This window comes from Pogona vitticeps, chromosome 1 (genome assembly GCF_051106095.1).
Source record: "Pogona vitticeps strain Pit_001003342236 chromosome 1, PviZW2.1, whole genome shotgun sequence".
NCBI classification, from domain to species: domain Eukaryota; kingdom Metazoa; phylum Chordata; class Lepidosauria; order Squamata; family Agamidae; genus Pogona; species Pogona vitticeps.
The window spans coordinates 288,121,927-288,149,253 of NC_135783.1; the positions used below are offsets into that span (position 1 = coordinate 288,121,927).

General features: G+C 45.0%; 1 protein-coding gene across 12 annotated transcripts in view; it reads left to right on the forward strand.

Annotated features, from left to right (window-relative positions):
• Positions 1-663: 663 nt before the first annotated feature.
• Positions 664-27,327, forward strand: part of LOC144587873 (uncharacterized) — a 133,768-nt gene continuing 107,104 nt past the window's right edge. For 4 of the 12 annotated variants that reach the window (XR_013543073.1, XM_078389374.1, XM_078389388.1 and 1 more), the window contains exons 1-2: positions 20,928-21,011; positions 26,072-26,172. Coding sequence is in view for 9 of the 12 variants with exons in the window: in XM_078389374.1 (XP_078245500.1) it covers positions 26,088-26,172 (85 nt within the window). In the remaining 3 variants the exon portion in view is untranslated. Of the gene's footprint in view, positions 1,006-17,520; positions 17,810-20,347; positions 20,645-20,927; positions 21,012-26,071; positions 26,173-27,327 lie in introns of those variants that run through there. The other 8 variants (XR_013543074.1, XM_078389375.1, XM_078389385.1 and 5 more) reach the window with 4 other exon arrangements.

The following is a 27,327-nucleotide window of genomic DNA, read 5'->3' on the forward strand; positions in this document are numbered from 1 at the left end:
TGAAGGAACCCTTTGCAGAAATGAAACCCCGCGGACGCATTCCACGGTGTGTACGTTCCTGCTCCGGAGTGCCCCTGAATATCCCTCACCACCACCACCACACTTAAAAGGAATAATGCGTGCCGTCTGCACGACCACACACACGTATATACAAATCTTTAAAACCTGATCAGACGCACTGCAGTGCAAAAAGGAGGGGAAAAAACCACAACAACCGCCTCTTTACCTGTCAAAGCAGCCTTAATGATACACATACACACGCACACGCACACACCTTGAGATTGTGAATGCAGCTCACGCGCGCGCACACGGCATTAGGAGGCTATAAATAGAGCTCGCGAAGGTGCGTGCATTGGCAATTTACTCCCCAAACGGGGGTGGGGGTGGGGGGGGAGAGGGAAGGAGGGAGGGAGGCTGGCGAACGTGGGTGATGAGTTATTCTGCTCTGATCAGTTACTCAGGAGGTGCCTGGATTGGTGGTGTGGGGGTGGATGCGTGGGTGGGAGAGTGAGTGGGAGGAGGGTTGCTTCTCTGTCTCCAAGTCAAGCAGAGAAGGCGAACTGGTGTGGGGCTTTTTTTATTATTATTATTTCCCCCTCTTTCCTTTTCTCTCCTCCCGCCCCTCCATCCCCGCTTTCTCCTGGAAGAGTACAGACACACATTACGCGAAAACCTCACAGCCCTTTTTGCTAGGGTGCACACAGCTCCGGAGGCTGGAGGTTTATTTATGTAATCCCACACACACACACACAGACACACACAGACACACACACACCCTTTTCCTCCTTTCGCAGTCTCTCGCCAAAATTCCCTAGAAGTCCAGCCATAAGGCGTGTGGGGAGGAAACCGGTTTGGGGTTTGTTTGGGTTTGGTTTGAAGGTGTTTTCTTTTTTCTTCAATTTTCTTTTGCTTTTTTCAAAGACATGCTTTTGTTTTGTTTTGTTTTGTTCCGTTTGTTTGCTTTTCTTATTCCTTTGCACCCCTAAGCGAAGACGATTGGGCAAGGTAGGTTCTTCTGCAACTCTTTGTCTCTCCCTCTGTGTCTCTTGTTTTGTGCGTGCGTGTGTGTGTGTGTGTGTGTGTGTGTGTGTGTGTGTGATGCTTTTTTGCTTTTTGCAAAGTTTTCTGATTTCAGTTGCTGGATGCTTTTGCAAAGAGCAGACTCTACTGATTTGCTGTTGCTGCCTGCCTTTTGGAAAGCTGCTCAATGCATTGGCCAGCAAACCCTCCCTTTCAAGAAATGGGGGGAGAGAGTTCTCTAAATTGTCATGGGTTGTGTTTTCAGTACTTGTGATGGTTTTTGACAAGAGAAGGGATCAAAAGCTGGAGGGGAGGCATCTCACCTTAGGAAGATAAAGCTCCCCACCTTAGGAAAATATGTCTCAAACTAAAATCCATAGAGGGAAAATGCCTGTGTGGAGTTTCCAGCCATTTGTGACAGATCTTTACCACACCAGCGCAAACTTACTTTTCTTATAACACAGTCTAGTGGCACCTTAAAGGGGAACAAGTTTGATCTAGCACAAGCCTTCATGGAATGCAGCCCGCTTCATCACATACATCAGCAGTCCATGACACCTTCTGCCAGATAAAATTTGTTAGTCTTTGTTGTTCTTGCTCCAACAACCTACCACAGCTACCCCCATCCTAGAAACATTCCCAGTACCAAGGGTACCAAATGTGGCTCTTATAAAAAGATAAGTGGAGTGCTGCAGAATCAGGGCAAAAATGAAAGGAGAAGACAGGAACTCCTGGTATAAGAGCTTTCCACCCCTGGGATAAGATGGCAGATCCTTGGGGTAGGGTACAAACTAACCAATAAGCAAGTCTAGGGGGGAAAAGAGAGGAAGTCAAAGCTCCAGAAGTCTTCTCATGCTGGAGTGAAAAACTGCCACGGTCCCCAACCACCTGTAGAGGGAAATCTTTATACACAGTAATCCCCCCTCCCCTATAGTGGTGACTGCAAGAAAAAGAAAAGAGAATTTACAATTTCAAACTTATCTGGGAAACGAGGATAAAATGTGAGAGACAGATTTATTGGGGGAGAGATTGTGAATTGTCCCCCTTCTCTTTGGCATCCTTCATTACTCCTGAATGAGGCCAATGGGCCATAGAGAAAGGGCACACTGATCTTTTGACATACATTTCTGGTTCTCTTCAGTACATGCTTTCCTTGGGGGAAAAAAAAAAGGAGTATACCAATTGATGGTTTCTATTTCTGTTTAATTCTGTTTCTGGAAACGTTTTGATTTATGATTAATTTGAAAACGGCTGTCGGGAAGGAAAATGCTAATCTAACAATGTCTCTGTTGTGTGGGAAAGTCAACTCTAATCTAGGCCATCAAAGCTGCAAGTCCTGTTCAACCATCTAAGCAACTGTAGACATACTTTGGAGCATAGTGTACCTTAGGCAGAGAGCTTGAGGAGAACCTAAATTATTGACTATTTGCCTATGGAGAATGTGATTTAAACTAAGGAAAAATAAAGTTGTACAATTGTCTCTGGTGCCTTCATCCTGCAGCCTATTTCATGCTCTTTACCTTCCATGACCCAACTCAAAGATTTGGGTCTACTCATAGCTGCTTCATTAGAATTCTGAGTAAAATGAACTGCAGAACTGCAAGAACAGAACTACATGTGCAGTAAAGCGTGGAGAACTGGCATAGTGAAGTCATTAAGTGATACCATCCACCTAAAAAGGTATACTATTGCAGTTTGTGCCTGAGAGGGAGTCAAGACAGCTGAAGGTGAATGGGACTTAAAGTTATTGTGGTAGTCCAGAATGCAGGAGTACCACCATTATCTCTAATGATAAAAGCCAACATTGTAGTGGAACAGTTGGTGTCCCAAGGGTGCTGTGATATCAAAAGTTGTAGTCTAGACTTTCAGTCTTTTGGGGATGTTCATATTATTCTTAACCTGCAGATGTGTGGCTTGCATTCTTGACTTAAAAACTACTGAATGCATTTTTGGTTGCAATGTGAGTATACCCTCATCTTTTACTAAGTGTCCTTATGTTTGCCTTGTCTTTTTGTCCTAAAATGAAGGCATGGAGGCCAAGTCTCAATGTCTTTTAATTAGCAATCAACGTGATTGTTATTAGAGTATTCACATCCCACAGTGTTAACCTCTGCCTTTGGATTGCTTAGTGGACAGTAGAAAAATAATTAAGTTTATCGTGCTGTCCTCTGTCCACATTATTGCACCAGGTAAGTTACCATGCAGTTCCTTCAGAAAGCTTGCTGCCATAGATTAAGAACTATTGTTGCTTGCGTTTATCATCATCTCCGACCTCCTGAATGTCTTCTTTTTTCTTTGCCAAGTGTGGCTCAGCTGCATATTCAAAGAGAACAACAAGGTCTAGGTTTTATGAAACTCTCTGAATTCTCAGTGACTTCTGCTCTAGGCAATACATCTTTACCTTATCCATAGTTACATAATTCTGACTCTCAAATGAATTGGTTGTTTTGCTTCTTGGGAATCAATTCAAAGGAAGCCATAAAGGGACAATATCATGATGTTTTCGGCCAATCCAACACTGAGTAGATGACCGCTTGGAAAAGGAAGCAATGTGTGACTTCATTTCAGTGCTTTAGGCTCACATATGCACAACTATACCAAATTGCCATATTGAGGAGGAAATGGGTGGATATCGTTTATGTTATTTTTCATGGAGTGACTGAGTTGTGGTGATGAAGTAGACATGGAACCAAAAACATATGATTAAATAAGGGAATTTTCTGCAAAAACATAGTCACGTACATCGTATCAGGAAAATCTTCCTAAGTGTTAGAACAGTACAACAATGGAACCAGTTACCTTTGGAGGTAGATAATCACCTGGCAGATATCCTTTGATTTGGATTCCTGCATTGAGCAGTGGGTTGGACTTGATGGCCTTATAGGCCCCTTCCAACTTCTTTATTCTGTGATTCTATATCTATCTGCCCAGAGAAGAATGGACGCAATTCAATCTGACAAATGATTTGGAAGACATGGTTTTGGAAAGGAAACTAGGAGTAATTGCTGTGTAATAAAAGAAGAAGAGCACAATCAAATAGTGACAGTGGGCAGTAGTGGTCATAATACAAGGTATTCTGCTATTTAACAAAAACATTTATAGGACACCACCCAGCAAATGGCATCCAGTGGAAAGATACCCAAGTCCAAACAACATTTTGATGTTCTACCTCGTATCTCTTGTGTCATCTTTGAATCATCAATCTTCTTGCACAAACGTTTTCTTTTATAGTGAATCCTACAGTTCCTATTTCACAGCATGGGGCACACATTCACAAGAAGAGTCTTAATTATTTTCCTGGAGTTTCCCCAGAGCTGAGCAAAATGTCTAGATTTTATCTTTCACATGTAAAGTGCAAACACAAATAATACAGGAAGAAATAAACACATTTTACAACATGAAGTGAATAATATAGTAAATCTTTTCCTTAACTTTTATGGCACAGTGCAAATAGATCAGTTAATATATACAAATTTTACTACAGTGTTGGCACCTGGAAATATCCAACAAAGGTAGGTAACATGAGCATCCATTCTTCCTCCTTGCATATATCTTGCACCAGACGGAATATTGTTAGACAATTACTAAGGAAGTATTTACCTTTTTTCCCAGATGCATTATGTTTATGGCTGTCAAGCCATTTTTAATTTAAGAGCAGGAAGAAGGACTGGTCCAAGGCATTTTGCTGCCTGAGGCAGATCAACTGCTGCCCATCACAATTGTACAGCACCAAAGGCCAACCAAATTATTTACATGCCTGAGGGAGGGCAGGATCCTGAAAACACCTTTCTCCATCCCCCTGGAAATGAAGATACAAAAGTATTAAACTAATTTGCCCTTTTCTCATGATTCTCAGAATTTGCTCCTTGAAATGGTTGTATCCTTAAGCAAAATGGTAGGGCTAGCCCTGTCCCCCAGTAACTCTTTGGAGCACAAGAAACTAATCTGTAGAACCTTGGTTATATAGCTTTCTGTTTATATTTGGGTTCTGCTTCATTCCAGGACCCATATTAAAATTTAATGGGTCCATCATGAGCCACATTCTGGTAGCTATACTTTGGAACACAGCCTTCTACAGCCTCATGCTAGCACAAAACCGTGTTCATTTAACAGCCCTGTCTTTTCTTCAGCTCTTGAGACTTTGAAGAAAGAGAGGTTATTTCAAAAAACACAATGAGGAAAAGACAGGATACAAGTGAAACATCTCTCCCACCACAGAAATCAGTGCAGGCCGGGGTGACTTGTAGACTCTCTCCTCAAGTCATGAGCCACAAATGGTGCAGATTATGACTGAGAGCATGGCTTCTGAGGCATGAGTAGGAAGGAAGAATGAATAGATGGAATATTTTATACCAAGAAATTATAACAAATACAACAACAGCTTCTGTTGGGGGCCTATAAGATGAAGAACCCCTTCTGACTGCTTATGAAATGCTGCCAGGCCAGGCCACCCAATAATGCTGTTGCAGTATTTCCTCTTACATCTCATTCCATTTTTAATTGATGGCTTCAACCCCAGACACTTCCTATAGTTAGACATTTGCTTCCTGGAGCAAAGGACTACATATTCCTTCTTCCTAATATCTTGCATAAAAGAACCAACCAGACTGGTATTTGACTCTTACTTCAACACAGGCAATAAAATAGCATGTTCCACAAGTTGAAAGAGTAGCAAACTAGCTTGAGGAATGTGTACAAGCAATTCTACCATTCAACACTTCCCATGAATGCCTCACTCCACAGTATTTCCTGCCTGAAGCAATTACCTCATGTAAATTCTGGCTAATGTTCAGGCTTGTTCTGATACTAGCATGTTAGCATTCTCCGTTGCTATTACATTAGAGCAGTATGGCAAGGGAACCACTTACCTCGAGAGGTGGTGAGTGCTCCAACACTGGAGGCATTCAAGAAAAAATTGTATTCCTGCATCAAGCAGGGGGTTGGACTTGATGGCCTTATAGGCCAGATGATTTCCAACTTCATTATTCTATGATTCTATGATCATTTTGGCTGGACATGGGAGTAGATGTTTAAAGTACTCCAGCACTCATGGAAAAGTGTTAGTGTGACACAGATACCATTCAAAGTATGATGCTAGTGGCAACCTAATCCAGATCTGTGCTCTTCTGCATCCAACATGGCACTAAAGCTAAGCCACAATGGCACAATGTGGTTTGAAGTCCTTGTGTCTATTGATTGCCTTTAGCAAGTCACTAGCACCCAGATGATTTCATGTTCCTTTTGTATGAAACAAAAGAGTTTTCAGAAGCTATCCAGAAATACAGATCCTTTTATTAGACCAGCAAATGTTGAAAATTATGAATATGATCATTCAGTTTACCCCCAAACCTTCAGAAATTAATACACAAAGCAAAATCAATAATCATCAGCATTTATACATCACAATTCAAACTATTTCAAAAAGTTATGCTGTTTTATTTTAAACATTTGGTACCAGGCTTGTGGTAGTTTGAAGGAGCCTTGTGGTGCAGTAGGTAAACACTGCAATACTGCAATCAAGACTCTGTTCATGACCTGAGTTTGATCCAAAGAGCTCAAGTAGATGGCTCGGGGTTGACTCAGCCTTCTATTCTTCTGAGGTTGTTAAATTGAGTACCCAGCTTGTGGCGGAATGGGAATGTGTAGGCTGCATAATTAAATTGTAAAATTGCCCAGAAATTGCTTTAAGCTGGACACTCCCTGCCAGCCTACTTTGTTTCTAAGACAAGAGTCAGAAGGTCAGGGTCACTTCCAGCCTCACACTCTGAGATGGTTTTCATCCCTTGTGTTTTTCACTCCACCAGTCATAATGGTAGAGAATTAGTGCAGTGTCGTGGTAAGAGTGTTGGACTGGGGCTCAGGAGACCTGGATTCAAATCTCTGCATAACCCTGAAAATTCACTGGGAGATCACACTGGTAAAACCATTTCTTAGCTACCTTGCATATCTTGGAGATGCTTCTATCATCACCGTAAACTGGAATCAACATACACAATCGCAATGGGCACCAACCACTACTGTAAAGTTCTATATCAGATCAATTCTCACTTGGATTTTAAATGTTAGATAATCCAACAGTGAGAACAATGCAACTACTGATGAATCAATTGTTTCAAGATAATTAGTTTCAGAAGTCCAGTGTTCTTTGTACACAGAACCTGTTTGTGGATGTCTGCAACATATTTCATCCTAAAGCCATTTCTTTTTCTCTAAGAACTCATATCAGCTTCCTGTACTGCTGAAGATATTGACCAGTGTGATGCATTCAGAAGCAGCTGTATGCCACGGCAGACTCATCTTCTTTCTAGTTCAGAGCAGTCAGTGCTAACAGTGACTCCGGAAGGCTTTTGTTTGAAGCATCATGGTACCTGGAGATTTCACCAGACTTTAATCCTGGAATCTTTTGCATGTGTAAAGCATGTCCTCAGCCACTAAGCTACAGCTCTTCCTTATGCAGAATTAGATCAGAGTTTGGATAAGCTAATTTTTACTAAAACTCCCGGAATGCCCAAACTAGTATAAATTAGTTGCCTGAATGAATTCACTGTCATTTTTCCAGAATACTTTTGGAAGCGGTTATCACAATATGTATAGGCAGGAATATAGATTGATTGGTTTCAGTGCAACAAGAGACAATCATGGGATTGCTTGGTTGATGTATTTAAAGACATGATGCCTTTCTGCACTAAACACTCAAGGGACCTAGAAGTACCGTATTTTTCACTCCGTAAGACACACCTTTCCATAAGACGCACCAATTTTTTAGGAGAAGAAAACAGGAAAATATAATTTGTTTTCTTTGCTCCATAAGACGCACAGACTTTCCACCCCCCTGTTTTGTGGGGGGAAAGTGCGTCTTATGGTGCGAAAAATACAGTAATATATATCTGCAATACAAAGCAAATATATACAATAGTATATACAAGTAAGAGCAGATAAAAACAGCACAGTAAATAAAAAAAATCTAATCAAAGAGTGGCTGAAATCCATTTGCACATTTATGCAAACAGTGTAAATTTTATATTTGAATTGCTGTGAGTTAAGAAATCTCCATAGACATTATCTGTTGCATACTGAGTTGTGCAGCTTGGTGTGCAACAGATAATGTACACAGAGATTTCTTAATTTATGGCAATTCACTTCTAAAAATTATGCCATTTGCATAACTGCAAACGAGCAGATGACTGGTTGAACCACTAAAATATTAGACTATTAGGTCAAGGACTGTTTTCCTTAACATTGGGTCAAGAAAATTACAGCTGCTTGGCTAGTGACAGTAGCGGTTTTCTCTTTTGCTTACCTTCAACAAATAGTAGATGGAAATTTTTGTCTGCTTTTGTTTTTTGAACATTTGTCCTAATTTTCACCCTGAGTAAATTCTATCCATACAGTCATTAGGGGGGTCTTTTCTGCAGCGAAGAAGAGATTACATAGGGGGTTTCTGCTCCAAACCACCATCACATCTTACGTTGCTGGAATGAAAAATATAGTCCAATGGCATGGCCAGAGAGACAAAGAAGAAATGGTTATGTTAACGGTATGCCATAGTACAACGAGGCCCTGTGGCTTATCAGATTTCATCTTCATGTTGTCCTCAGCATCCCTACAGCAATGATATTCAAACTACTGTATCTACACTGAGGGAATAATTTCCAGCACAACTCCTCTGCTGAGGAACCTCAACGTACTGTACAGGCATCTAGAATATATTCTAGGACAGTGGTTCCCAAGCAAGACCCTGGGACACTGTCTTGTCATGAATATGCTTCAGGAAGCCCTGGTTTTATTGGGTATTAAACATGTTTACAGTGGCAGGACTGCAGGTGCTACCCATTTAAGGCTGCTGCAAACCACTTGCGGATCACACTATATGATGGTAGGTGTCCTGAGGTATATATAAATACTGTTCAATCTGAGCTTTGACTTGGCCTTGAGAGATGCAGCTAAGATCTAAAACTCTGCCATCTTTCAGTGATGTTCTGCTATAGCCACATTCTGCAAAGGAAGAAGATTGGTCCTGGAGGGAAATTATGTCAGAGGATGCCTGTCTGCTGCTCCTTGTTTTCAGATTTTTCACATGGAGGAATCTATGACAGTCTTCTGACCTGACTACCAAAGCTTCAGAGTTTCCCATCACACAATTTGAAACCCAATACTATTCAATTTTTATTCTTAGTAAAGTCATGAACTCCTAAACATTCACAACCCATGTTCATAAATCTAAGAAACCTTAGAATCTAAGTAAACCTTAGAATCTTCTGTCAATTATTTGTTTATTAAAACCAATTCTTCGCTGTCTTTCAAAAGCATTGTCTTCCCATGGTGGCTTATGGTATACAAACAATACAAAAGATACTTTTAAGAATCAGTGTCATTAAAATTGAGTTTAAAAATATCCATAACAGGAAATACCATAAAAACTGTCATATAAAAAAAACAGGGAAGAGTTTTAAAACCAGTCACAAATGTGAGTTCACGTGGAGCCATCCATGTATCTCAGAAGCAAAAATTTGATAGTTTAGGGGCCACTACAGAGAAGTCTCCATTTGTAGCCCATGTGTATTGATCTTGGTGAGAGCCCAGTCAGTCAGGCTGTGAAATTTGATCTTAAAACATGGGCAGGTTTGTGTCATATAAGTGCAATCGTCCTTTGTAATTTGAACTCCACGCAAACCATCAGTGCCTGGATATAACTAGGGTACACATAATTAAGGCAAGGTCTGCTTTCCTGAGATTAGGTTACTGCTTAGGTACCAGCCAAAGGTGGTGAAAGGCACTCTTGGTTTTTACAGCTGAGCACTGTCACATTACCTTAGCTTACATTCCCTTGGTAAAACCTGGAAGCATGTTATAGTAAGTTTAATAGGCCATAGAGTATATCTATACTTTCATACAATCTTAACTGCCACGGTTACATCTTATTGGACTTCTAGGATTTGTAGTTTGAAGAGGTCCCTAGAATTCACAATTACAGAGTTCTGGTGCATACCTGCAGAGAATGGTACAGTATGTATTTCAAACTACAGATCCCAGGGCTCTGTAGCATGCAGCCATGGCAATTAAAGCACTCTCTAGCTGTTATAATTATCACTGTGTCATGTAGACATGTTCTTACTTAACAGTAGGTTTGCAACCTACAGAATGCTGTTGATATTCAGGAATAGATAGACAGGATGGGTAGCCAACGTGGTTATTGTTAAAAACTTAGGTCAGGTTACCATAACAGAACTTAAGTACATTTGTTAAAAGGCTATGATATCTGAGGAATTTAATGAAGAGCATCTTTCACAGGCCATTCCAGGTAAATTGTTCCTTTCTGTGAATCTCTCATAGCCTCTTCTAATTTGTCCTGTGTTTGTCCTCTGTCTTCAATTATTTTAAAAGTGTCCCTTTGTTTATTTATCAGGCAGGAGAACATATAAGTACTACTGGATCAGACGGGTGGGCTATCTAGTCCATCATCCTGTTTCCCACAATAATCCAACACTATGCCTATGGGAAGGACATAGTATAGTGGTATCCGTCTCATGCTGCTGTGAATGAATTTATAGCCAAGCAAGTGTGTTTAGAGTTATCACATCAGGAAAAACAGTACCCTCATTAAATAATCAGGTAGATCTGTTTGTTCTTGGAGAATTTCTACAACTACTGATGGATCACAGTCCACTCAACTCACTCAAATAAGCCTTGATGCGTTATTTAAAGCCATCTTAATTTGAGCTTGGAAAAGTTACCTTTATGAATATAACTGTCAGAATCTTCCAATCAACACAGCCACTATTCATACTGGCTGGAAGGTCCAGGGAGTTGTACTCCAAAAAGTGATACTTCTGTGCTCTGGTTTTAAGATTGTATCGTAGTTGTGCAGGACATGCTGCCAATGCTTGATAGATCACACATTGGAATCTGATAAACTCTGCCCTTCATGGTCCAATCAGGAGGACGTTTCACTCCAAGTCTGGGGGAAATGTGCCCCCCTGCTTGAATCATGAGCCACTATATGTTCCCTAAGCAGTCTTTTGATAGCTTGCCAGCAAATATAAAAGCTTACATTGTACAGTTATCCTTGTAGGAAGTTCTTGTTGATTGTACATCAGATGTCAACAGCATCTGCTTGAATTAAAATCCATGATGGGCTTACTAACAGAATGTTAACAATAAAAGATTCTGAGAATTCATTTTTGATAAGAAATTAAGGCAATTTGACTCTTTTAAATAGAATGCTCTCTTTCTGGTTTCACTATGTTGATTACGTCTTTCCCCTTAATTTTTAGTCATCTACCTCATGCAATGTCTTTGTGACTGTAGATAGGGCTCTGTTTGTGTCAGAGATCACCAGAGGTAAACTCAGCTGTGGAACCTCTTTTAAATGTCTGATCTTAGGAAAAGACATGTGATTTTGGGGAGGGGGGAGAGTGTTGCTCTGATCCTATCCAGAATGCATTTGTGCCAATTCATGCACAAATTCATGCCAATTCACACACAGCCAATTCATGCACAAATCATCACCTTATAGTCTAAATGTATTTGTGTGTCCTTAACCCCCAAAAATGCAAATATGGAATGATTGATTGATTGATTGATTGATTGATTGATTGATTGATTGATTGATTGATTGATTGATTGATTGATTGATTGATTGATTGATTTATTTATTTATTTATTTATTTATTTATTTATTTATTTATTTATTTATTTAAAATATTTATATGTCAGCTTTCTCCCAAATGATCCAGGGCAGTTTACATCCTTTTAAAGAAACAAGGTTAAAAGTCAAATAATAAATTATTAATTATTATTTTAAAAGCATTGAACAACTTTCAGTCCTTTGAAAACTCATAATAAAAACAATATTAAAAACACCAGTAAAACATAGAATAAAATGCTCTGTTAAAATGCCCTTGGTCAATAAAGGAACTGTGCTTCCAGGATATAAGTTAACAATTAGCAACTGGATTTGTATCCCTGACCACATAATTTACATTGGTCCTCCAAGCTAATATTGCTTCCTATGGCCAGCGATAATTCTTGGAGTTCTCGAGCAACATTTAAAAGCATCTGCTAGCAAGGACTGGGGGCTACATTTGAAGGAATTTGAAGGAATGGTCCTTCAAAAGTTGTTAAAGCACCACTGCCAACATCCCTCCATGTTTGACTGTGCTGGATAAGCCAGTGGGAGCTGCAGATACTTGGACGGCCATCCTTCTCTTGCCATGCTCTGTATGAAGCATGTGCTGATTCTGAACCATTGAGCTGTAGACTCTATGAAGCTAAGACCTAATGCTTAAACTCTAGTTCAGTGGCATTCCTTTCTAGTTTAGTTGTGGCAAAGACTGAGATCAATTCAGTTTATCGGAGAATAAATGCAGTAGTTGAGTTGATGTGTTGGTTTAGATGTTGGAAGCAGCAGCAAATATCTATAAACTACTACTGCTGTTTTTGCATCTGTGTAATGATGAGATTGATGTGTGATGACTGATCTACTTAATTGGATAGGAGGTCTGACCTTTCTGTTACTTTGCACATTCTATTAACAGAATGCACAAAATATTAACTTCGGTACCAGCTTTTGCCCTTCCAGAATGTGAGAGGTTTCTGTTTCCACCCAGTGTTAGATGGAATGTTTTTATGGTGCTCTTATACCATAGTCTTGTATGAGAGTGACTCATTTAAAAAAAAAAAGAATCATTTTAGAATGTTTAAAAGCATAAATTGACCTGTGGGACTTTAAAGACTAACACATTTCTTATAGCATGAATTTTCATGAACTAAAATTCATGCTGTAATAAACCTATCAGCCTTTAAGGGGTCATGGGATTGTTTTCTAAGTTTGTTGCAACAGTTGAGCACTGTTGCACCTTTGGAAATCACTTAGAATAAGAATAAATGACTCTTCATTGGAATTGCTGCTGGTGAGTACCTGCATTCGAGGTAAATAAAAATAAAGTAAGTAATTTAAGTTAGCCCTTGGGGTTCCAAAGGATGTACACTACATTATATCAAATTTACCTTCTTATAATTATATATAGCCATTCATTGGTCTAGTGCACATTTCTAAATTACCCTAATATTATTTATATGAACAGCACTGTAGAAGTTTTAAAAAAGAAATAAAAATATATCAGCACTAAATATGTGTGTGAAACAAACTTTTGGGAGATTAGGGTGGGAGATATGCACTAACAATGATCAAATGCGAAGTAGGTATCAACGTCCATCTAAGTGACCATGGCCAAGCTACACAGTCCCAGGATGCCCCTGGGGCCAGAGAATGTGGTATTCTCTATCTTAAAAACTCTAGAAAGGACTGCCAGAAGTCAGAATTGACTTGACAGTACATGATTGCTTTAAGTGGCCATGGAATGGCAAAGTACATCTCTAACTCCGCCAACTGATTAGGAGCATAAATGCACAACAACAAGAAGTGAAAGCCAACAATAAGATATCTTTGGTGTGAGATGAGCATTTGAAGTTTTGTTTTTGGTTTGGTTTGGTTTTTTGTTTTGTCGATATGTTTGAAACAGGTTCCTCCCTTTTTCCTGTCCCTGAAACACCACTCATTTACTTAAAAAAAAATCTTAACTGTTGATCAGAGTGAGTCTTGTGTGTTTATGGGAATTTTAAGAAATTGGTGGCAGCTATATTGATAATCATTAAAGCACACTATCCTGTAGGCTTATTCAAAGGTCAGAGGTATAGGGATGCTTTTATAGTGTATACATGTCCGTTACAAAAGGTTAACAAGTATTTCAGCACCCTGGATAGCTCACATGATACAAGATTGTTTCATGATCTTTCTGTAGTCATCAGTATTCTGAGTAAATTTTATAATAATCTTCATGGTGGAGGAATGAGGGAATGGTCTGTTGATTTCATCATCTCCCTGTTATCATGAAGTCTCTTGAAACAAAAGATTATTGATAATCATAACATTAAGTTTGAATATAGTCTCCTTTTATGATATACAATGATCTAGACAAGTAAGAACAATATGGGTGGCTTGCTAAAAGATGTGATGCTCTTGAAATAAGTGATTTTTCAGGTTCTTTTCTTTCATAGAGGGTATGTAATGAAGCTGGCATAACCCAAAAAGTGCCCCTTTTCTGTTTGGAAAAGGTGAGCATGATCAATATTTGAGAAACTATGTACTGTAGAATATGGAAAATGGAAGAGAAGTGATACAGTATGTTGGATCAGTGGATACCACTGGCAGATCTAATTTTCCACTCAGCCAAAGAACTGCTTCCAGATTAAACCAGATTGCATCTGGATTGTTTAAACTGCAAAATATTTTAGAATGCAAAATAATGATGGAGAATATTATACATTAATTATTTATACAGAAGTTTACCACCAAAGGCATACTAACTGTGTTGCTGCTTCAATGTATTGCCTTGAATTTGATAATGGGATACCATAAGATCTATCCCTGATACAATCATGTATCATTCTACACAGTAATACTGGCCAGTGGCAAGCATCCATCACAAGTCATTGGAACGATAACAGGGTAAATCTGTCAACCCTAATGAATCTGTTAAGCCCTTCAGTGGGGGAAAGAAGGCCTAGCTAGAGAATATAGGTAAATGTTTTGCATGTAAGCTAAACATTAAGACTTCCTTTCACCCAAGGAACCAGTACTGAATGTCTTTAAAGTTTATCTCTTCTAGACTGTTTTCTTGTACCATTAAGGCCCACACAATTGTTTGCTGTTTTATGAACTTTCTTTCACTGTAACTCTTGCCATTGCACCAAGGTTATATATCTTTGTGTACAGTATTTTTATATTAAGAAACATGCACAGATAAAAGAAGCCTGGCCATCTGAAGCAAACTGGCAAAAGAGGTGGCATGGTGCTGGTTCTGTTAACTTGCTCTAGATATGTGTATTTTAATATTTTATGGGGACTGTGACTGTGATTATTGAGTGTCCCCTCAGGAACGTAGTGGCAGACAGCTGACTCATAAATAAGAGGGAGAGACCCTGGATGAGGTACGTGGGAACATCCTATGTCACTGCATCTGAGCACAGCTGCCTAAAAACAAAGAGTGCAGCTGGGTGATGTTTTTAAAGCCAAATCAGTCTTCCCCCATATTAGCAACGTTTCAGATGTAATCTCCTAATTGAAGCAGATGAGGTCCCCCAATGTTGTCGGCTTCGTAGCAGTCACTGTCAAATGCAGTGTTGCTTCATCAGTCACCATGCATGGAAGATGCTGTCTTCCACCAAAAAATACTAATTATCACCACAAATAAATTGTGTGCATGCATGTGTGCAAAGAGTTTAGTGTGCCTGACCGTCCTCACATTTCATCTTTCTCATTCATTCAAAGTGTGGAGTGGGCTAGCTGAAAATTACTAGCCACATGACTCAGTGGTACACTATGCACCTTACATCTGTAGTTTCCACTCTGATCCACATTCTCATGGATGTGTGTCTGCATGTATGTGTGTATTCTTAATATCCTCTCCCACATTTTCTTATTTTTTACTCAAATGGCTAGTGCTGAGCTCCCCCAAACATGAGTCCTATAAAAATAGTAACAAGTCACAAGTAGCAAGCTCTTCTTTGAAGATGCTTTTCCCCCAAAAAAAGTAAAACAACAAGAAGAAAATACCCTGCTTCAGAAGTCCTGATTAATCCACTTGAGGATATACAGTGGTTTTCCCTCTCCACCCACACCTATCTTTCAACCTCTTGCCAGTGTTTGTAATCTGGGTCTTTGCAGACACATATGTTTAATGGAGGTGAGGGGAGGAAATATGTGTGTGGAGGAAATACCTCACTTTGCCAAATATACTCTACATTTGTCAATAAGACAATTTCCTTTGGACTGACTGTTTGATAGATGGGCATTCGTTCTGTATGTGTGTGGTGTATGCCTTTGTAGCATCAGATTTAGCCTCGTGCGCAGAGACCTATAGGAGTATTATAATTTTTAATTGCAATTTCATTTGTTCCTTTGCTCTCCCTCTCCTCCCCCTCCCCTCTAATCTGGATCATTGCTCTCTCTAGCTGATTCCGTGGGAGACCAAGCAGAGTGCGTGGGTGCAGAATATAGAAAGCCAGAGCCATAGAATCTGTTATTTGCGTCACTCTAGGAGACAGGGCTGTTTGCCTGACAAATATACAGAATTAATCCCAGTTTTATCAATATATGGCTTTTGCTACTGTAGCCAAATAAAAATGTGAGCAGTGTCTTGTATGTGTATATGTGTATGTACAAGGAAACGGATGCAGAACACTATTTTTCTCCAGATTTCTCAGTGGGTGGGTGGATGCCTGAGTTACAAGGGAAGGGCTGTTAAGAAGCATCCACCACTCCCCTCCTGTTTGCTTGACAAATATGCAGAATCTCAGGGTTTCTATCCCTGCTCCACCTCATATCAAAATATAAGAGGTAGAGAACCACGGAGGGCGTCCCTCCAGAGTGCATCTGTATAGTAAGCTTTGCTTTGCAGTTCATTTCTTCAAGATTTGTGTGTATTTTAAAATATATTCAGCTCTCCACACACCCTTTCAACAACATCTTTGTCTCCCTCTTGCTTCCATCTCTCCTGCGCCCGCCCGCCCCCCCCCATGTATGCATTTATGTGTGTATGTGTGTTTTAAAAACACAGCTGCGGAATAATGCAAATACACAAAAAGAGACAATTCCACCCCCACCGCCCATCCCCAAAATGTGGGGCTTGCTAATTAACTCTTTTCCTTCGATTTGAAGTGCTTCTCTGCAAGCACAAAGCTCCAAGCACAGACATCTTTTATGATGAACTGGAGCCTCTGAAGAGGAGAATCTGAACGTGACGTCAATAGCTGATAACTGACGCAGCCTTGCAAAGGAGTCTCAGGCTGGCTTCTTGCAGCCTGCAAGCCATAATGGTTCTATTTTTTACCCCATCTCCCTTCATAGTGAATTACTAGAACGCAATCGGGCACACACACATGCACGTTTTAAGTGTATATGTGTGTATTTATAGATTCTTTATTCTCCAGACAAAGGGCTTTTTCGGGGAGGGGAGGACGGGGGTGGAGGAACAAAAATGTTAAAAACAGCCTTTCTTTGTGCTGAGTGTAGTTCATTCCGTGCAAGGATCTTTCTTTTGCTCAGAACAGCAAGCAAGCTTGCTCGAAATCCTCATTTGTGCATGCTGGTAAAGAAGTGCATGGCTGTTGTGTATGTGTTCTCTTTATTTATTTAAAAGCCATTTGATAAAAACAATGCAAAAAGGCAGACACAACAATGTTTGCAAGGCAACAGACAGAGTCACTCAATCCAACTCTGGGTTGGGAGGAGGGTAACATTGAGCAATAGAAGAATATGGAAAGCAATCAATATCACCCCTCTAAATTTTCTGCAATGTTGCACCTTTAAAAAGCCTAAATTATGAAGAAGAAAGCAGCGGGAGATGCTGGGGGGGGGGGTGTCAGTGCACATTTTATATTTTGGACGTAACGTTCCAGCGAAATGCCTTTGTGTGGATTTTTTTTCTCTCTCCCCAGCACTTGCTAAAAATAGCACCAGGGTTTTGATCGCGTTCCAGAAATAGACAGAGAGTTGCACTTGTATATAAACGCCAGCGCGGGTGGAAGAAAACCTGGACATCACTGCAGTATATTTTCCCAACTACTGTCTGGAAATTAATTGTTGGATCTCCCCCCCCCGCCCCCGTCTGTATGTTCTTTCTCCCACCCCCCTACCCCACCAACAACACTTTCCCACCATTCCCTACACACACACCCGCCCCAGCTCTCCTTCCCTCCCCTCCCTACCAAAGGAGTTCCCGTTTGGGTAAGTAGTAATATTTCTTGTGCATGCGGCAGAGAGAGTGACGGTGAATTTTTGCCTGTATTTGATGCATGTCTGGGTTTATTTTCCTCTTCTTTCTATTTTTACGTGGAAGGGGAGGGGGCGGAGGAAAAGGGAGGGGGCGAGAAGTACATTGGCGTCTGCTTAACGAATTTGGTGCATGCACGGAGTCCAGACACGGGGAATTCTAGCAGAAAGGGGAATCACCCTGTCTGTAAATCTCTGAATCAATAGCAGGCTGCAACTCTCCCTCTGCCTCTCTGTCGGCGCTATTGAGTCTCTCTTGCTCTTTCGAGCTCTCACACTCTTCCCCCCCCCCTCCCGCCCCATTTTCAGTAGGGTGGCTAGACACAGTCTGATGGCAAAGCTCCTGGGGAGAGGGGGGGCTTTCCCCCCTCCTTTCCTTGTATGTTACATAAAAGGACTGTAGAATATGCTGACAGTATCAGTTTCCTCCTTTTCGCGCTGAGCCAGGGAAGCCGGCCACCCAAACGAGGGCCGGCTGGTTGCTGTCCACGGACCCGGGTGCTGAAACAAGGAGCCCGTCCTGCTTAAGTTGTGACTTGCTTGCTTGGCGGACCCTCGACCTCTCGCCTCGCCGTCGCTAGGTCACCCTTACTGCGTCCCCAAGTAGCCGAGGGAGGTGGGTAGATCGACTGGAGTGGAATAGGATGGAGAGGACCGGGGCCCAGGTTGCCGAGCCTTTTTTCTTGGTGAAGCACCGGAGGCTTCCCTTCTAATTCAGATTTTCCCCTGTTGGGTGCGTAAAAGCGCCGCTCTCTTTGGAGTTTCCTGCCCCCCCCTTTTTTTCCCCGCCTGTGCGTTTGAACAGCCCGCACCTGATGATGGGGTTTCTCGAAAGAAGAGTCTATAGGCTGTTTGATTTGGACTCACCCCTTCTCCTCCCACCTTGTTGCTCCCCTCCGAAATGCCCACACTTTTTGCCTCGCGTGTCTGTGTCGGTGCCGATATTTGTTGTTACTGCCCTTCCTTCGCCTCCCTCAGGAAGATTCTCACCAATCAGTTGGTGGAAAGGCTAAAAGTGGCAAGGAAGGGATGTTGGCGATTTTTGTTGTTGTGCTGTGTGTACCAAACAGAAACACCGTTACATTAAGGCTACACATATCCGAAGTCATCCCCCGGTATCCTTTTGGTGCCGGTGATGGTCTTGCTAGCCCGTGATCATGCCAGTTCAGAGGAATGCTAGCTAGCCAAAGCCAAGTCATCAGATTTCTCTGAAAAAGCGACACAGCCCAGCTTCCAGATTCACGAATCCATTTGTCTTAACAACAGAAAAGCGGTGTGTCTCTCTGTGTGTGTCCCTGTGCGCGCATTCCCAGCCTGACTGGAGAAAAGGGAGGGAAGACGGCACTTTGAAGTTGCAACCTTATATCTGTACCAGGGAAAGGCTTTAAGGCCGGTAACACGGAAAGTAAGTAGCAAACCTAAGAGAGTGCAACACAGTATATTTCAAGCTTAGACAAACAGCTCACCTACCAATGCACAAAGCCCAGCATCACCTAGGGTTCCTGCAGCGACAATGAGAGAGAGATGCAGACATGATCACCAGGAGAGCATTAGAAGGATAGATACAGACGAATAGGTTTGGTCTCAGCAGCCTCGGTTCAGATTGCATGTAATAGCTTGGACATGTCTTGCCACGGAGACAAACGCAAGCCAAAGGCTCAATTACTGAGCACCCGACCACCCACTGAAGTCCTTAGAGTGTATGGAAAAAAGGTTCTTTCCCGAGACTTCCCTGCTTGTATTGACAAACAGGTCGTTTGGGTCTGAGATCAAGCAGGTCGCTTCCAGTCACTTGACATTCCACATGGGAGCCCGCGAAGAGACCTATACAAATACTGTAATCTGCTCAACCGAAGCTCATTTCAGACGAACAAAAAGCCCTCCGTTAAGTTCGATCTGCCATCCTCCCCTTTCCTTTCCTCCAGTCTCCCCACACCCTGTCCTCACTTTTGCAAGATCATTCTGCACATCTTTGCTAGCACAATGCATAAGGTTACCCTTAACTGGATCCTATTAAATAATTCAGTGGTGGCGGTGTAATTTTGGTTGCAAAACTGCACGGATTTCCAAGTCGTGACTGTAAAAGTGAGTAATGTGTGCTGGCTGCGTCATGGCTCCAGTCACAGATGGTTCCAAACTGAGGAGGAATCGTGACTTCGGCTTGAGACGTCCCCTCGACATGAAAAGACCATCCAATCAAAACGGGCGTCAGGGGGGCAGCTGGACTCCTTCAAGCTGGCTGGCTTGCTTTGACTTGGCTTCCCCGTCCGCGTGTGTGGTTCCTCCGTGTGTGTGTGTGTGTGTGTGTGTGTATGCGCACGCGCGTGCGTGAGTGCGGTGTGTGTGTGTGTGCAGATATATATAGATATGCGCGCACGCACACACGCAACCTTCTGCAACAAGTTGCAGAAGGAAGGATACCGCAAGGAAGGGGTTAATCTTGGGGAAATCTTCTGCACTTAGCGAGATCGTGACCCTCCCACACACTACAGTAGTTTATACATACCTGGAGGAAGGGATGCTTTGCCACGAGTTAAGGTGGGGAACCACACACACACACACACACACATACACACAAACCACGCGCGCGCACACGCACGCGCGCACACGCACACACACGCACACACACAAGAGACGTACACTGGGGGAAGTGATGCCTTTACCTCCGGGCAAGGATCTTATTCGACTCACGAGAGTGGCAGCTTGAGAGCCTGGCAAACAAAAAACAAAAAAACAAAACCCAAAACAAAACCCCAACAAACCAAACAAACCACCCCCAAACAAAACAAGGTAAGTGGGAAAAAAGGGGGAGGGGAAAGGGGGAGGGGGCTTCCAACTTTTGCTGTCCTCCCTCCTCCGATCGTCGCTCCCCATCTCTGAGAGGCGCCACTCGAGCAGGTCTCTAAAGCAAAGCAAGTTGCGAACGACTCCGCAGCGGCGGCGGCGGCGGCGGCAGCAGCAGCAGCAGCAACAGCAGCGGCGGCGGCGGCGGCGGCGGCGGCGGCAGCAAGAGCGGTACTTGAAGGGGACGAGAAAGCAGGTAGGGCTCAGTTGGAGCTTGCATCTCGACCGGGCTGCCGCCGCCGCCGCCGCCGCCGCTGCTGGAGAGGCTGTTGCTGGCCGAGGTGGATTTGGTGGGGAAGAGGCACCGGAGAAGGTAGGACCTTCGGGGCGTGTGTGTGTGTGTGTGTGTGTGTGAGAGAGAGAGAGAGAGAGAGAGAGAGAAAACGAGAGAGCCGGGAATCTCCTGCTAGAGACTCGGTGCTCTTGAGGCGCGAACGTCGTCGCAGGTGGGAGGCAGGAGGGAACTTCCAAGTACTTGCATGTGGACTCTTTCGGTCGAGGATGTTTCTTCTTCCTTCTCGTGAACTTTGTGGAGGACCTGCATAGGGGGAAGTGCCGAGTTTTCTTTTCTTTTCCCCCTTCTCCCCCTCCTCGTTTTTTCCCCCCCTCCTTTGGTCTGGAGCTAGGCTGCAAACCAGCAGGCGCTTTCTTGAGGCTTCCAGCCCAGTTCCCAGCAGACCTGTGGAGTGAGTTGAGTGTCGGCCTCTGCCAACTTTTTGCCGGGATGCTCTGTCTCTCCAAACGCCGCTCCCCCGCCGCCGCCGCCACCCCCCAGCGCCCCCCCCCCACACATATCCCGATCTCCCATCCCTTGTTCCTTTGTCGGGCTGAGCAAAGGTTCAGAAGTCACTGCGGGGCGAAAGGAAAGGTAGCGCCACCCGCTTTCCTCCAGCAAGCCCTCATCCCAACTCTGCTGGGTTTCCTTCGGAGTCATCCCGCCTAGGGACCATCTGCGGCCATTGGCTCACCTTCATCAGTGGGCTTTCCTGGGATGGCAGGATTATTCCATAACAGGGCATCAGGCAAGGCTCAATGCATGAGAACTCCCCCACTACTATTATATATGTATATTTTCTTGTTGGCTGGTGCTCCTCTCTGGAGCTTGACCACCCACCCACCTCCCAGCACCAGAGCTGCTCCTTTGGGTGTGCTCGCGTTGTGTTTGTTTTGTTTTGAAACCTAGCGGCTTCGGGGTGGAGGTTAGTCTCCAAGGGATGAGCCTCCAAGAGCATCTAAGGTGGCTTTTGGGAAGTCAGGTTCCCCTTGATCCCCTACCTGCCCCGGTGCTGGGGGCAAGGAGCAACCTGGCAGGCATAGCAGCACTAGGGAACGTGGTCTTGGCTAAGGTTTGTTGAATAATTAGAAATGGAAATAGAAAGCTCGCTCGCTCGCTCGCTCGGCTCTTCCCCCCTCCCCTTTCGGGGAGGAAAAAAAAAAGAGGGAGAAGGAGCGAGAGAGAAAAAAAATGTGAGGCGCCTCCTGATTGGCGAGTGACGATTTTAGCCCGCACCAATGAGCGGCCGGCCTCCTCTCTATTTATTTAGTGCTCAGGGGGTGAGTTTTCTCTTTACGCAGCGTCTGTGCACAGTGCTAGACCCTCTGCTCGGCTGCAGAGCGATGGAGGGGTGTGGGGGAAGAGCCTTCCGAACTGAGCCTGGCTCCCAGAGCCCCCCGATCCGGGGAGCCACTAATCCCGGCCCCTTCACGGGGAGGGGAAAGAGGAGGGTGTCTGGATGTGAAGAACTGGGCCAAGGGGAATCTACCCCACCCCACCCCACCCTACCTTTTGACTCTTCCGACTTGGAGATCTCGGCATGGGCTTGCAGAGGGACGCGATGGGCATGGAGCGTGTGTGAATGAATGGACGGTGGTGGGGCGGATGGTGAGCTCTGTCGTGCCTGGGAAAGCAGCACCGGCCGTCCTTGGGGTGCCTTGGAGAGAGAGAGTGAGAGAGAGAGAGAGAGAGAGAGAGAGAGAGAGAGAGATCTCCCCCCACCTTTTTTTTCCTTCCTTCCTTCCTTTTTTTTTTTTTTTTTTTTTTTTTTGGTGGCAGCCGGATGGATGGATATAGGAAGCCACGGGAGACTTTGTCCTTCGCGAATCTTTTTGCGGTCTGGGCTTGCTGTATATAACTACCTAGCCGGGAAGCCCTTACCCCAAAAAGCATTCGCGGAGGGCGCTTTCGCCGAAGGAGCAGCTACGCGACCGCCGAGCCGTGGACTTATCTAGATTTTCTAGGTTTTTTCTTTTACCTTTCCCTTTCCCCCCTTCCGTAACCCCACGACCCCTGCATCCCGTGTGTGTGTGTGTGTGTGGCTTGTCTGTCGAAAGAATTAAACGCCTTTCTCCTGTTCCCCTGTTCTCACAATCCCTAACTTTCTTAATCGACTCTGGCTTCCTCTCTTTTCCTTGGACGATTTCATACAGCTTAATTTTTTTTATTTCTTAAAAAGAGATAGAGATAGAGAGAGAATCTTCACAGAACAAAATGCAATAAAACTTTCTCAAAGTTTGGAGGACACCCCCTTCCCCTCTAGAAGGGTGTGATGTGTTTCATCCCCACCTCCGCCCCATTGGGGTTGGAGCTGATGTATATAGTTGTCACCTCCTATATAGAGGCAAGGGCCATCCACTCACTATCTTTGTAAGATTTGGGGGGGGGGATTTCGCTTGATTTCAAAGCGGGAGTGGGTGGGATATTGGGGAATCACCCCATAAATAACAGGGAGGAGGGGAGCTCACGAATTAGCCGCGGATTCGGAGAGCCTTCAGGATCAGGCGATTCCTCTATTCCATCACCCCCAACCGCCGCCGCCCCCCCCCCCGCTCACTTCCAACCTCCTTTTAAGCAACTTCCAGTCCTTCGATCTTCCCGCTTTCCCCTTTTCCAACTCGAAGTGGCCTTGATCGGGATAAAAAAAGGGGGCCATATCCCGGGGAAATCCCCGGCGAGGCGTTGCGTTTGGGCGAGGGGACTGGGAGCGAGCGAAGGCGCCTCAGCCCCAGCTGTCTAGCACGATGGAAAAAGTGCTTCGTCTCTGCCATCTACAGCGCCGAGAGGAGTTAGAGCCAGCCTGTCTCGCTTTTCGCCTTTCCTCTTGGCTGTAATGAGCAAGAAGGATTGCATGGGCAGGGAGGTGGGCAGAGGAGAGAAGGCCCCTTGCATTGCTGCTCCCACCTCCCGAGAATACGAATGTCTCGAAGAACCTCGCCCGGCCAGAGCAGCCCCGTGGAACAGACCAGAGGGGGAATAGCAAGTTGCCAACGGAGTGCCCGCTTGTCGCAATCTCAGGGCCTATTGGTTGCCGAAGCCTTCTTGGGAGGGAGGGGAGGGGAAGCCCAGCTCCTCCACACAAGCCGCCTGCTCTCCATCGACGGACAACCTTTAGGATCCCCCTGCTAGCCCAGACAGGACCGGGCAAGGGCTCCCTTGGCCAGGAAGGAGCCTCTCTCTCGCTCAGGGAGGAGAGGGAAGGCGGCAGTGGAAACCTGATTCAGGGCGAGGGTGGCTCAGCAGCCGAGGCGCAGGGCGGCTGGTTTCTCCAGGGATAAAGGAGATTTTGACGACCCGAGGGTGGCTCAGGAAAGAGTAAAAAGCGGCTCAGGGGCTGAGCCGGGAAGCTGGGTGAAAGCAAAAGACCCCCCTTGGGATTCTTCCCCATCCTTCCCTTTCCCAAGCTTGGCCAAGGCTTGTGACTAGTGGCAGAAACGGGCTGGGGGGGGGGGGCAGGGAACGCGAACCAGGGGCAGGCCACTTCAAAACCAACCAGCCTGTTCCCAAGGTTGCTTTTCGGACGTCACCACAACCACCAACAGCGACAACAACATATTCCCTCATGTGGGCCCGGCCTTGATTTCCGTCTTCCTAGTCGTCGACAGCCCTTCTCTTCACCAGTCCTGGGAACTGCCTCTGAAGGGGAAAGCTCCCAGTTCCATGTGGGAAGGGCGGGGGGGGGGGTTGTCAGAAGAAGGGAGGAATGGGAGCCCCAGACCGAGAGAGTGGGTGGGAAGAGCCTGCCGGTTTGGCTCGGCTGTCCCCCGGTGGCAGGAGAATCCCAGCCCTATGCAATCTGGGGACGGAGGGGAGGGCGAGGCCCCGGGAAAAGCGCTTGCAGAAGCCAAGCTACGGTGGGGTGAGCTGTCATTCCTCCTCGGGTTTCCCCCCCACTGGCAGTCAACTGTTGCTCTCCGTCTAGGGAAAGAAAGCTGCTGAAATTGCGGGAATCTTCACTCCCTTGGCAAGCCTCGCTTTCCAAAGAGCAAAAGCAAGCTTTAGCGCCTGCCCTGCATCCATTCCGACTATGGGTAGGCATATAGGTGTACAGGGGAGGGTACACCTATACGTAGCAGTATCTGGTGGGCTCTCAATTCTGCGCAGCATAACAGAGCCGCTTCCTTTGCTCGACGTGGAGGGCGAGAGAGGCAACCCCTGGCTCTTTCCACACCTTGCTCATGTGGGGCGTGTTCCATCCGATCGGAACGACCTGATCCGGGAAGGGGAGGCTCAGAACAACCTCCCCGCCGCCCTCCCAGTGAAATCGGTTGGACCGCTGTGCTTGGGATCATGGCTAGAAGGACAGCAAGGCCTCATCCTGCGGGTGCTCCTTTTTCCCAATGAAAAATCCTCACGTCCTTGCAGGCAAAGGCTGCGGGAAAGCTAGGGGTGCGTCATAGGGGATGCTGATTCTTTCCTCCTTCCCTTTTTCCGTAGGGAGGGGGGTTAACCTTTTACAGTCGCACGTATCTCACTGGTGGGTTATCTGGTTTCCCAAGGAAGGCAGGCGAGGAAAGAGATGGTTTATCTGGCCCTCCCCAAAGACACCCTCTTTCTCCATCTTCTCAACATTTGTCTCTACTCTCCTTTCCCCCCCACACCCAATTTCCCTCCTAAAGTACGCTAGAATTGACCAAAAGCCGAGACCAGTTGGCTGAAGAGAAGCTGAGTCAGGTGGAAGAACCAAACCAAACAAATGCCTTTCGGAAATGTGAAAAATATAGCATGTTGAGAAGGGGGTGGAAATGATATGGGAGACCGGGAGGGTATTAAAGACAGGCCCTGAACTCTTTCACTCTTTTTAAAGTCGTTCTTCGCCTACTCAGTCTCTTGTTCCGTCCCCCACTTGCCCCGCAACGTGTCTCTAAAGACGTCTCTAGTTGCAAGTTGCCTTCGAGGACGGCCCGCCTGCACCGATGCTACTCGCTAGGTGTGCCCTGGCTTGCGGGTTACCTTCCTGGCTTCCCACCTTCTTCGTTGGAACAGCTTCTTCCGCCGCCCCCCCCCGACCCCACCCCCAGCCCTTTTCCAAGTTCCTTGAGAAAATGCCCTGCTTGCCCAGGGGGCACTAACAGAGCGTCCGTTGTGCTTCTTTCTAGGCTGGCCTGATAGTCGATGCTGCGGAAGGCCTTCCGAAGAGATGGTGAAGCCTGCCGGGGGAGAGGAAGGAGGAGAGGACTCGCCCGGGTGGCAGATGCAGGTGAGACCCACGCCCAGGCGCAGCCACACAGCCCACACAGCGCCAGCCGCCCGGTTCGCGCCAAAGGTCACCGCGGCGACGGCCGGAGCGCAGGGCGAGGTGAATCCCGAGTTGTTCAAAGAGGCTCCACGCCCTGGCCCTTGTCGGGGGCGATCCCCTTGCGCGCGCTCTTCGCCTGAAGGGCCTGCGAAGCGAGGAGGAATAACCCTAGCCGCCTGGCCGGTCCCTGGGTGCGTTTGGTTTGAGGGGCAGAGGCCGAAGTGAGCGGAAGCTGACTTACTTGTAGATGCTCTGGACGAGAGGACCAAAGGATACCGATCCTGTTGGAAGACTGAAGGGGAGGAGCTGTGCTAACAGAATTTTAACTTTGCACCTTAAAAGGGGAGCTTGACCTTAGCACTGAGATGGAGAGGCCAAGATACCTTCACCTGTTGCCCAGCAGAGACGAGACCCCTCTCTAAAATGCCACCTTAACTGTGAGAAACATTACTTTTTGTCCCCTAGAAATGTAATCCTCTGCAGAGACCTAGTAGGTATCCTCCACTTCCACCAAGTATGTCTTCCAGTCCTGGGTGTTTCTTAATGATGTCCTTTGACTATGCTTGGTATGTCAGGCTTACATTTACTTGTTCTCCCCTCCCTTCATTTAGCATGCAAAGAGAAGGGCTTGATAAAAACCAAGCAGAGAGCAGGCTTATTCTTCCTTTTTTTCTTGTACAAGTGGAAAGGAAACTAACATTTCAGCTTGGTCCTAAGGCATTTGCCCTTGAAACAGAGAAATAATAATCAAATCTGCCGTGTTTTTCTCCTTCTCAGCTTCTCACGACTCTTTAAAGTGTTGTTTTCCCACACCACCAACTCATTCTTCCTCTTGAGTTACACCAAAGTTCCCATCTATGTGTCAGAAGGGTGAAGTGCAGCTGGAGGGGTTGGCACCCAAGTCATTGATTAAAATGATTAAAGATCATTTGAGGCCTATATAACAGGGCCGAAACAAAAGACCACGTACCCCAACCCTGAAATAATCTTGCTGCACCGTTCTTCTGTTTCAGAAAGGCCATTCGCCCATGGTGGAGGAAGGCTTTTAGGATTAGTTGAAAAGGCTTAACAGCTGTAGGGAGAGTGGGTAAACTCCAGCCAGATTAAGCAGGGGTT